The sequence below is a fragment of the Chiloscyllium punctatum genome, chromosome 9 (assembly GCF_047496795.1).
Source record: "Chiloscyllium punctatum isolate Juve2018m chromosome 9, sChiPun1.3, whole genome shotgun sequence".
NCBI lineage: Eukaryota > Metazoa > Chordata > Chondrichthyes > Orectolobiformes > Hemiscylliidae > Chiloscyllium > Chiloscyllium punctatum.
In genome coordinates, this window is record NC_092747.1 from 73,336,844 (window position 1) to 73,349,512 (window position 12,669).

Here is a 12,669-nt window from a genome sequence, read left to right on the forward strand (position 1 = left end):
TTTCAACAAGAGAGTGTAGTGGGAATCTGGAACTCTCTGCCTGAAAGGATAGTTCAGTCACAAATTTTCAAAAACTTTCAGTATTTAGAGATTCATTTTAGGGCAGCATGGTGGCTCAGTGGTTAGCACTGTTGCCTCACAGTGCCAGGGACATAGGTTCAATCCCAATCTCAGGAGTGTGTGCGGAGTTCTGCCAAATGTTCCAGTTTCTTCCCACAATCCAAAGACGTTACATGTTATTTTTAATCAATCCAAAGGAAGTTAGGTGGATTGGCCACGCTAAATTGCCCATAGTGTCCAAGAATGTGCAGAGATAGATGGATTAGCCAAGGTTAATATGTGCTTATGGGGCTAAGATGGGGGATGCTGGGTCTGACTGGGATGCTCTTTGGAAGTTAGGTGCAGACTTAATGGGTCAAAATGCCTCTCTCTGCACTGTAGGCATTCTATGATACATTAACACAGCTTCTAGGGCTATGGGCCGACAGCCAGAAAATTAGATAAGTGTAGTCAGATCTTTGTTGACCAGTATGGGAACAATGAGCTGCATGACCTCTTTCTGTGCTGTAAATGTGGATAAATCTATAAAATGGAAACAAGCTTCAGTATGACTCAAGCTCGATATCGACTTAGCTTATTGGTTCTGATTGCAAGATTAAGAACACTTCTGATAACTAAGCATATGTACATGGGAAGGTCAGACAGTGTTTGGCAAGTGATGGGTATGCTGTGGTAACATCATTGCATGAGTAACCCACAGATCAGGGCTCATGATGTTGGGATATGGGTTGAAATAATCAATAGAAAATCTTGAAATTTTAATTCAATAAAATCTGGAATTACAATCTAATAGCAACAAGGTAACTATTGTGCATTGTCACAAAATCCATTTGGTTAATTAATGTCCTTCAGGGAAGAAAAACTGCCATCCTTATTTGGTCTGCCTTGTATGTGACTGCAGACCCAAAGCAAGGCAGTCAACTCTCATATACGTCCTTTAAAAGTGACCCAGCAAGCAATTCAGTGAAAGGCAATATATGCTGGTATTAATTGAATGTGGACATCACTGGGAATGAATAAAAGGAGTATTGCTTAATTTTCAGCATTCACAGTATTTTGCTTTTGTACTGCCCGCATAGCCTCATGCAACATATAAATTCCATACAGACCCACCGAGGTGTTACTACAATTCAAAAAGAACACTGAAACACTTTGGACATCCTGACAAAGTGAAAGACAATACATGAATATGCATTCTTGCCCTCTCAACATATCAAGAATTTTGGAATATTCTACAATCAGAAACTAATGCCAAATATGTTGATAACTTTAAAGCCAAGGCCAACAGAGTTCTGTCATCTAAAATGCAAAAAGGATATGTGGTAACTATAGAAAATTTGATTTTAAGTCTCAGATCAATCTCAATCTCATGAAATTATTGGACAAACTTAAGGAACTAGCTTTCTTCCTATTTTATGATCCAAATTGCTTCAGGAAAAGTTTCTACAACTGAGCTTGTCTTTAAATAGAAATGTTATTTGATAAGCATGAGACAGTTAAATATCAGTTTAATATCAAGAAAACCAGCACCATTTTGCATAATTGTATCAATTCCAAGTTGCTCATGCCATAGTTGCCTACTTCAATGTGAAGCAAACAAATACAACTAAATATTTTTCTTTCAATCCAGCTTATTCTCAGTCCTATCCTGTTGATGTTAAGGCACGTTCCTTCATAGGTTTTTCTGAGCCAACATTGATGCAAACTATAGAAACAGACCATGCAGTCCAACTCATCCATGCCAACCAAATATCTGAAATAAATCTAGTTCTATTTGCCAGCACTTGGCCCATATCCCTTTAAACCCTTCCTATTCATATGCTCACTCAGATGCCTTTTAATTGCGCAATTGTACCAAGCTGCAACACTTCCTCTGATCACTCATTCTATACACGTACCACACTCTGCATGAAAAGGTTGCCCCTTAGGTCCCTTTTAAATCTCTCCACTCTCATCTTAAACCTATGCCCTCTAGTTTCAGACCACAGAGAAAAGACCATATCTATCCACCATAGCCATGTTCCTCATGATTTTATGCCTCCATAAGGTCATCCCTCAGCCTCCAACTCTCCACGGAAAATAGCCCCAATTGATCCAGCCTCTCTCTATAGCTCAAACTCTCTAGCCCTGGTAACATCCTTGTAAACCTTTTCTGAATCCTTTCAAGTTTCACAACATCCTTCTGATAGGATGGAGACCAGAACTGCATACAGTACTCCAAAACTGGCCTAATCAGTGTCCTGTACAGCCATAATATGGCCTCCCAATCCTTATATTCAATGTACTGACCAATAAAACCAAGCCTACCAAATGCGCTATTCACTATTCTATCTACCTGTGAATCAACTTTCAAGGAACTATGAATCTGCTCTCCAAAGTCTCTTTGTTCAGCAACAGTCCCCAAGACCTTAACATTAAGTGTATAAGTCGGGCTCTGATTTGCCTTTCCAAAATGCAGCACTTCACATCTATCTGAACTAAACTCCAACTGCCACTCTTCAGCCCATTGGCCCATTGGATCAAGATCCCAATGTACTCTGAAGTACCTTTCTTCACTGTTCACTACACCTCCAATGTTGATGTCATCTGCAAACTAATTAACCATACCTTCTACATTCACATTCAAAACATTTACATAAATGATGAAAAGCAGTGGACCTAGCACCAATCCTTGTTGCACATGGCTGGTCACAGGCCTCCCGTCTGAATAACAACCCTCCACCATGACCCTCTGTCTTCTACATTCAAACATGTTCTGTATCCAAATGGCTAATTCTCCACGTATTCCATGTGAACTGACCTTGCTAACCAGTCTCGAGGAACTTTGTCGAACTCCTTACTGAAGTCCATACAGATCACCTCCACCACTCAACCCTCATCAATCCTCTTCGTTATTTCTTCAAAAAAACTCAAGCAAGTCAGTGAGACACGATTTTCCATGCTCAAAGCCATGTTGACTATCCGAAATCAGTTATTGCTTTTCTAAATACATGTAAATCCTGTCCCTCAGGATTCCTTCCAACAACTTGCCCACCACACCCTGTTACATTTTGAGTTGAATCCCTTACAAAAATAGGCAAGACCAATTGTTTGACCACATATCTTAACCAAAACAAAATTTAAGACATCCCTAGTTCTGTCTTATCTGACCACAGCCACATGAGAAAAATGAACACTGATATAAACAGTTTTAATTCCAAAAAGATACACCTGATGTCAAACTTTGTTTCTAATATATGAAGGAAATGTTCTGCTTTCAACAAGGTAGACTCATGAAGACTCAGAGTTATACAGCATGGAAACAGTGCCTTCTGTCCAATCATCCATACCAACCAGAAATTGTTGTCAAACTTTGCTTCTAATGTATGAATGATGCTATCCACATTCAACAAAATAAATTATTTCACATTGCATCACAGAGATATATAAAATGGAAAAAAATACTCTTTGGTCCAACTCTTCATTGCCACCAGAACGAATCTAATTCCCATTTACCAACATTTTGCCCATTTGTCCTTCCTTTTCACGTACCCACCCAGATGTCTTTTATATCCTGGGTACATTTATAAATTTCAGTGTTGGACAAATGGCAAATAATTAAAAAGAAGCTAGTCCCTTTAATCGAAAAACAAACCGTTCGCACCTCCAAATGTAGTCAGTTTCATCATAAACAACATTTGTTTTTGTTTTGCTTTCATGGAAGTTCCTTTTCCTCCTCATAAGCACAGCAATAGTGTGATTTTGCTTGCAATGAATGAGCCGATCGGTTTGTTTTTGATGTATTAACCATGAGTTCTGCAGTGCTGTAATCCATAGAGGAAAGCTACAGCAGCTAGTAATCCCCTAGCCCCCTGGCCTCAGCTCCTGCCCCAGTAACACCGATCGCCCAATTACCTATTTCCTCCCCGGGCTCCATGTCAGTTGCTGCGCCACGTCACACGCCGCCTCCTCCTAAAACCGATTTCTTTGCTTCAAAACAATCCTAAGCAGCAAAATAAAACTGGCGTTCTCAAATATAAATCTTGACAGGCCGCCGCTCGAGATGAACGTGAGCCTGATGTTATCCTCCCACTTCGCGGCAAACATTAACTCCTTGGAGGAGGCAAATTCAAAGAATAAAAGTCCACGATGCACGCGTCGATCTTCGCCGGCCTCGGCTTCACAGTTCTGCTCACACTATCAACGACCGGTTTGAAGTGCAGCGCGAATCAGGCATTGATCAGATAGAAATACAATCACTCTGTGAGAAGGAAGACCCTTTCCCTACCCCAGAGCACACAGATGTCAAAGCCCAGAGACGGCGCATGTACACACTCTCCTCCCCACACAGCCGCCGGACTACGCGTGCGCAGCTCCAACCTGCCGCTGAATGTACATTCCTGTGAAAGTGAATGTGCAGTCTCTCGACTCTTCACTGAATGCCCTAAAGGTATTTAAATGTAACGTTCTGTTTTCTTATTGAGTGAGCCCATTGCATTTTCCACGCAGATTTTCGTCCCTTGGTTTTAGACTTGTCTAGACATTTTTATCTGTTATTCCAACGAATTTAGTTTTATCTCACGAGACCTTTGGAACGTTTTTTACAGCAGTTTTATGGCTTCAAATGCCCATAAAGTATAGAAGTAGAATTCGGTCATCCAGACCACCAAGTCTTCTCTGCAATTTGACCATGCCTGATGTGTTCCTCAATCCCATTCTCTTGCCTTCTTCCAGTAGCATTTGATCCCCTTGCTAATCAAGAACCTATCTATCTTTTCCTTAAACACATCCAATGATTTGGTCATCATAGTATTCTGCAGCAACCAGCTCCACAGATTCATCATCTCTAGCTGAAGAAATTCCTCATCATCTCCGTCCTATCGGGTCCTTCCTTCACTCTGAGGCTGTACCCTCAGGTCCTTGTATTCCCTACTAGTGGAAACATCATCCACTCTATCCAGGCCTTCCACTGTTCTCTAAGTTTCAATGAGATCCCTTCCTCATCGCAGATGAGTAGCATGGACAAGTTTTCCCATTTAGAAAACAGTCTTCATGTCAAAGTGCATAACCTCACCTTTGCCTAAATTATATTCCATCTGTCACTTCTTTGCCCACTGTCCTAACCTTACAAATTCTTCTGCAGCCTCCCTGCTCACTCAACACTATTTACCCCTCTGTCTATTTTTGTGTCACCTACAAACTTAGCAACAATGCCCTCAAATCCTTTGTTCAGATCAGTAATGAATAACATGATTAGCTGTGGTCCCAACACTGGAACTCTTCTAGTCACCAGCTGCCATCCTGAAATAGATCCCTTTAAATCCATTCGCTGCTTTCTGACAGTTAGCCAACCCTCTATCCATGTCAGTACCTTGTCCCTAAAACAATGCACTCTCATGTTATTTGACAACATTCTGTGCGACACAGTATCCATGACCTTCTGGAAATCCAACCAGATTATGTCTACTGGCTGTGCACAGTGGCTCAATTGTTAGCGTCAGGGACCCAGGTTCGATTCTAGCCACTGTCTGTGTGGTATTTGCACATTCTCCCTGTGTCTGTGTGGGTTTTCTCCAGGTGCTCTGGTTTTACTCCCACAATCCAAAGATGTGCCAGGTTGCATGGATTGGCCATGCTAAATTGCCTGTACTGTTCAGAGATGTGTAAGTTAGGTGCATTAGTCAGGATAAATGTAGAATAATAGGGCAGGGTGGGTCTGGATGGGTTACACTTTGGAGGTTCAGTGTGGATTTGTTGGGCCAAATGGCCTGGTTCCATACTGTCGTGATTCTAAGATCTATCTTGCTCATTGCCTCCTTAAAGAAATCTAATAGACTTTTAGGCATGGACCCCACTTGTTGAAGCCATGCTAACTCAGCTCTTTTTGGTGCAAATTGCAAAGAAACCCACCACTTGCAAATCAGGTATATTACTCAACCAGTAATATACAATGTGCGTATACATATATATATTATTATTATTACTATTATTGTATAAATTTAAGATGATTCAATTGGAATGATTTTTCAATCTGAGTAACATGCAAATGACCATTTGGCACAGAATCAGTGTTCCAATCTCTGGGTCAGAACATTATGGTTCAAGTTACAACTGCTACAGAGATGTGCCCTATCATGTCTGAACAGGTTATTTTGTTATTTTCTGAATCAACCTGTTCAGAAACATTATTACACACCTCTGGAGCATGTGGGACTTGAAGCTGGGCCTCCTGAACAAGATTTTTATTTTTTCTAGTCAACCTGTTCAGAGATGTTATTACCTACCTCTGTAGAAGGTGAGACTTGAATCCATCTCTAGCTGGCTCAGAGGTGGGGACAACACCAGAGCACTGTAAACAGATCATTTCTTCGTAATTCACTTTATCCAGAAATGCTTTCTGTGTTTTTATATACATATTCAGGTGTGCTATTACATACAACTGAACTTTTTTTCTCATCACCAAATCATCTGTGGTTCTTTTCATCCATTTGAGGTGGCACTTTGTCTCAGTGATAAGCACTGGTGCTTCATAGTGCCAAGGACCCAGCTTTGATGTCACCCTTGGGTGACTGTGTGGAGTTTGCACATTCTCCCACTGTCTGCACAGATTTCCTCCAGGTGCTCCAGTTTCCTCCCACAGTCCAAAGTTGTGAGGGTTAGGTGGATTGATCATGCTAAATTGCCCATAGTGTCAAGGGATGTCCAAGCTAGATGAATTAGCCATGGGAAATGCAGGGTTACAGGGAGTGAGTGCGGGTGTGGTTCAGGGTGGGATGCTCTTTGGAGGGTCAGTGTGTACTTGATAGGCTGAAGGGCCTGGTTCCATACTGTAGGGATTCTGTAGAACACAGAAAAATACAACACAGAACAGGCCCTTCATCCTAGGATGTTGTGCCAAGGATTACTCCTAATTTAACAAAAAATAATCTTACCTACGCATCCCTCAATTCACTGCTGCTCATGCGCATGTCCAGCAAGCGCTTAAATGTCCCTAATGACTCTGCTTCCACCACCATCACTGGCAACACGTTCCATGCATTCACAACTCTGTGTAAAAAAACCTATCTCTGATGTCTCCTTTATACCTTCCTCCTAATATCTTAAAGCTATGACCCCTCGTCCCAGTCAATCCTGCCCTGGGCAAAAGTCTCTGGCTATTGACTGTATCCATGCCTCACCTTGTATACCTCGATCAGGTCTCCTCTCTTTCCCCTTCTCTCTAGAGGGAAAAGTCATAAGACAAGCCCTCCAGTCCAGGCAGCATCCTGGTAAACCTTCGTTGCACACTCTCCAAAGCCTCTGTATCTTTCCTATAGTAGGGTGACCAGAAGTCGACACAATATTCCAAGTGTGGTCTCACCAGGGACTTGTAGAGCTGTAGCAAAACCTCATAGCTCTTAAACTCGATCCCTCTGTTAATGAAAGCCAAAACACCACATGCTTTCTTAAAAACCCTGTCCACTTGGGTGGCAACTTTGAGGGATCCCTCAGTTCTTCCATACGGCCAAGAATTCTGTCTTTAATCCTATAACCAGCATTCAAGTTCGACCTTCCAAAATGCATCACTTCGCATTTATCCAGGTTGAACTCCATCTGCCATTTCTCAGCCGAGCTCTGTATCCTGTCCATGTCACACTGCAGCCTGCAATAGCCCTCAATATTATCAATGGCACCTCCAATCTTTGTGCCGTCTGCAAATGTACTAACCCACCCCTCACTCTCCTCATCCAAGTCATTTATAAAAACTACAATGTGCAGAGCCCTGCACAACACCACTCAACACTGACCTCCAGGCAGAATACTTTCCATCTACAACCACTCTCTACTTTCTTCAGCCAACGAATTCTGAATCCACACAGCCAAATCTGCCTGTATTCCAAACCTCCTGACTTTATGAATGAACCTACAATGAAGAACCTGATCAAATGCCTTGCTGAAGCCCACATACACCACATCTACTGCTCAACCTTTGTTGACCTGTCTTGTCACCTCCTTGAAGAACTCAATAAGATTAGTTAGGCATAACCTGCCCCTCACAAAGCTATGCTGACTGCCTTTAATCACGCTATGCTTTTCCAAATAGTTGTAAATCCTATCCCTCAGTATTCTTTCCAAAACTTTGCTAATCACAGACATAAGACTGACTGATCTGTAATTGCCAGGGATTTCCCCATTACCTTTCTTGAAAAGTGGAACAAAATTCACCTCCTTCCAATCCTCCGGTATGACTCCTGTGGAGAGTGAGGAAGCAAAGATCTTCATCAACGGCTTAGCAACCTCCTTTCTCGCTTCCTGAAGTAACCTAGGATAAATCTGGTCTGGCCCTGGGGACGTATCAATCTTAATGTTCGCCAAAATTACCAGAACATCAACTTCATCAAGCTTGATCTGTTCAAGCCAATATCCCAGCTCCATAAAGTTCTCATTCACAACAGGTCCCTTTCCTTAGTGAAAATGGAGGCAAAACACTTATTTAGGGCTTCCCCTATCTGCAGAGACTTCACGCACAAGTTCCCTACGCTATCCCTGATCATCCCTACCTTCTCCCTGATCATTCTTTTATTCTTCACGAATGAGTAAAATGCCTTTGGGTTCTTCATAATCCTTCCTACCAAGCCTTTCTTATATTCCCTCCTGGCTCTTGTCAGTCCATTTCTGAGCTCCTTTCTAACAAGCCTGTAATCCTCTAAATCTGTGCTAGATCCTTGCTTCCTCCACCTTACATTAGCTGCCTTCTTCCTTTTGACGAGAAGCTCCTCTATTCTTGTCATCCAAAGCTCCTTAATCTTACCACTTCTTACCTGTCTCACAGGAACAAATTCATGCATCACTTGCAACAACTGTTCCTTAAACAGTGTCCGCATGTCTACTGTGCCCTTTCTGTGGAGCAATTGCTCCCAGTCTGTAATTATTCCCCACCACTAAATTATAATTTTTTCCAATTGTTCAAATTATATGCAATGCCCAGCAATGGCTGAAACAGGTTGATTTTTTTTTCTTATATCTAGAAGTACTCTAACACACAACTGATTTTTTTCTGTCACTATATCACTCATTTTTTTCAATCTATTCACCCCCACCAGTAAATCATTCATTTTCTAATTGATTAACTTATGTCCAAAGATCATTAAGGGCAATGCAAACCATCAAAGCTGAGGGAGACGTTGAAGGGAGAAGGGTCTAAATCAAAATGAAGTTGAAATAAACTAAAGAGGTTAATTAAAAATACTTATAAAGGAGGAGTAACAGGAACAGACCAATTGGCTCCTTGAGTCTGCTCTCAATAAGATAATGTCTGCTCAAAATGGTGTGGCTTCATTCCACAGTTACACCTGCCCAATAAGCATTGACTTCCTTGTTAAACATAAACATTGTTAAAGTTCAGACATCAGAATGTTCTTTGTCTTGGTACTTAATGGATTCAATTTTTGTGTAAATGTGTGCTCCAGGTCTCGTGGTGCAGTGGTAGTGTATATGCCTTTGTTTAGAAGGTCTGGGTTCAAGTCTCATTCTTACTCTGGAATTGTGATATGTCTGAACAGGTTGATTCACAGTGACATCTTGCCTCAACAACACCACATATTAACTATGTGGAGCATAGACACAAACACTGACACATTGTGAGAGCTGGGAGAAAATGGTTAAGTTTTGAGAGTGCAAAATGCATGATGTCTTTATCTAATGTTTGAACACAAAGAAATGATAGGAACTCAGAATACAGGAGGAGAAGAACATGTGGTCAATTGAGCCTCCTGAACTATTCAACATGGCCATGACAGATCTATCTCAAAACCATAATCCTGTTATCTCCCATTAACGTTGACACCTTTAACTACAAGAAATTTATCTATTTCTTTCTTAAATATATTTAGTAAGTTTCTTCCACGGCCTTCTGTAATGCCATTTGCCTTCCTAACTGCTTGCTGCAACTGTATGCTAGTTTTCGATGACCAGAGTACAAGGACACCCAAGTCCTTTAGTATATGAACTTTTCGCAGTCTATCACCATTTAAATTATCCTCTACCACTCCAGTTTTGCAACTGAAGTAGACAATTTCACAATTATCCACGTTATACTATCTCTTCATTTACACACTCAATGAACTTGTCTAAATTGAGTTGAAGCCACTTTGCATCCTCCATATCATTCACAATCCCACATGCTTTTGTGTCACTAGAAAACTTAAAAATGTTACATTTAATTCTCTCGTTGAAATCGTTGGCATATACTATGCATAACTGGGGCCCAAACATTGATCCCTGTGGCACCCCACCAGTCATCACCTTCCATTCTAAAAGAGACCCATTATTCCTACATGGCTTCTTGTCTTCTAACCAATCCTCAATCCAAGCCAATATATTACCACTAATCCTATGTGTCTTGATTGTGCATATTAACCTCTAATTTAGGATTTTATCAAAAGATTTCTGAAAATTCAACTGCTCCATGTCGCCTTGTACTCCCTCATCAAATCTACTAGTAATTTTCCCAAAAAAGATCAACTAGTTTGTCAAACATAATTTCCCTTTCATGAATCCCCTGTTAACTTTGTGTAATCCTATTGCTATTTCCAAGATATTCTGCTATCGTGTCCTTTATAATAGGCTCCAGCATTTTCTCTACTACTGACATTAGGTTTGACAGCTTGTAATTCCAGTTTCCTATTTCCGTCCTTTTTTTTAAATAATGAGGTTACAATAGCCATCCTACAATTTGCTGGGATTATTCCAGAATCTATAGAGTGCTGCAAGATGACAATCAATGCAACTATTATTTCCGTGGTCACCTCCTTTAGTACTTTGGGATGTAGATTCTAACGCCTAGGGATTTATCAGTTTTCAATTCCATTAATTTTTCTAACACTTTCTTTTAAACCAATATTAATTTCCTTCAATTCTTCCTTCCCAAAAAAGCCTTTGCTTTCCTAGCATTTCTGCTAAGTTATTTGTGTTTTCTTCTGTGAGGACAGAACAAAAGTAGACTTAGACTAAAAATAAACGTGTGAAGTTATTTGAAACCATTGTCATCTCAAATTCTTACCCTACTTTACCAAATCATTTGTGATGCTACAAATAGAAAGTATAGGAACTGTCAAATAAAATCAGTTAATAAATGCACACTTGGAAACAGTAACATCTTTCTCAAAAGAACAAACAAAATAAAGGCATTCGCATAAGCCAATATATCCCAGCAAATGCATTTTCAGGAAATAAAACATAGTTTTACAAGCATATTTGTTAAATCTTGGAATTAGATATAAAGAATTGATAATGTAGAACAAGAAAAAACAGAGAAATTAAACAACTACCTCGATCTCTCGAGCTTCATTAATTTCCGAGTTTTAGTAAAAAACTTTGATCTCCCGAGCTTCAACAATTTCCAGATTTAAAAAAACTTGGATATTTGTATCCTCGGCGGTTATCAGAGGCTGATGGACTCAAAAGTTTTAACATTCTCAAGTGGTCCAAAGAGAAACAAAGAGAAACGGTGGCACAGTGGTTAGCACTGCTGGCTCGCAGCGCCGGAGACCCGGGTTCATTTCCCGCCTCAGGCGACTGACTGTGTGGAGTTTGCACGTTCTCCCCGTGTCTGCGTGGGTTTCCTCCGGGTGCTCCGGTTTCCTCCCACAGTCCAAAGATGTGCAGGTCAGGTGAATTGGCCATGCTAAATTGCCCGTAGTGTTAGATAAGGGGTAGATGTAGATGTAGGGGTATGGGTGGGTTACGCTTCGGCGGGGCAGTGTGGACTTGTTGGGCCGGAGGGCCTGTTTCCACATTGTAAGTAATCTAATCTAATTCAATAAATATCGAGTGCCTCCTGCCTTCCTAATAATAATAAATATCGGGGCCTCCTGCCTCCTTAACAGTTAACTGCCTGTATTAAAACAGTTCCCTGATATTTGTGATTATTAGGGAGGCAGGAGGCCTCCAATATTTGTGGCTGTTATGGGGGCAGGAGGCCCTGATATATGAGATTATTAGGGAGGTAGGAGGCCCCTGATATTTGTGACTATTACAGAGGCTGCTGACCCCAATATTTAATACAGGTGGTTGATGCTAATTTAAAGTATATTGACTAAGATTTATCTGCTTATAATAGGTAGAAAGGAGGCTTGGAATTTAATTATAAGCTAATAGCTAGTAATAATAACTTAATAATAATTTGATTTCAGATAGTCAATGTGGTTTCGTCAAGGGCTGGTCATCTCTCACAAACCTCATTAAGTTTTTTGAGAAGGTGACCAAGCATATAGATGAGGGAAGGGCAGTTGATGTGGTATACATGGACTTTAGTAAAGCCTTTGATAAGGTTCCACATGTTAGGCTGTTGGAGAAAATGCAGAGGCATGGAATTGAGGGTGATTTAGCAGTTTGGATTAGAAACTGGCTTTCTGAAAGAAGGCAGCGAGTGGTGGTTGATGGAAAATATTCAGCCTGGAGTCTGGTTACTAGTGGTGTGCCACAAGAATCTGCTTTGGGACCACTGCTGTTTGTCATTTTTATAAATGACTTAGACACAGGCATAGGTGGATGGATTAGTAAATTTTGAGATGACACTAAAGTCGGTGGAGTAGTGGACAGTGTGGAATAATGTTACAGGCTGCAAGGGGACTTGGAGAAACTGCAGAA

General features: G+C 40.9%; 1 protein-coding gene across 6 annotated transcripts in view; it reads right to left on the reverse strand.

Annotated features, from left to right (window-relative positions):
* The window catches only part of slc36a4 (solute carrier family 36 member 4), a 243,042-nt gene that overhangs the window by 189,188 nt on the left and 41,185 nt on the right, over nucleotides 1-12,669 (reverse strand). For 4 of the 6 annotated variants that reach the window (XR_011961540.1, XM_072577809.1, XM_072577806.1 and 1 more), the window contains exon 1: nucleotides 3,955-4,378. The exons of 1 other annotated variant lie outside the window; for it this stretch is intronic. Coding sequence is in view for 3 of the 5 variants with exons in the window: in XM_072577809.1 (XP_072433910.1) it covers nucleotides 3,955-3,976 (22 nt within the window). In the remaining 2 variants the exon portion in view is untranslated. Of the gene's footprint in view, nucleotides 1-3,954; nucleotides 4,379-11,348; nucleotides 11,612-12,669 lie in introns of those variants that run through there. One more of the 6 variants, XM_072577807.1, reaches the window with a different exon arrangement.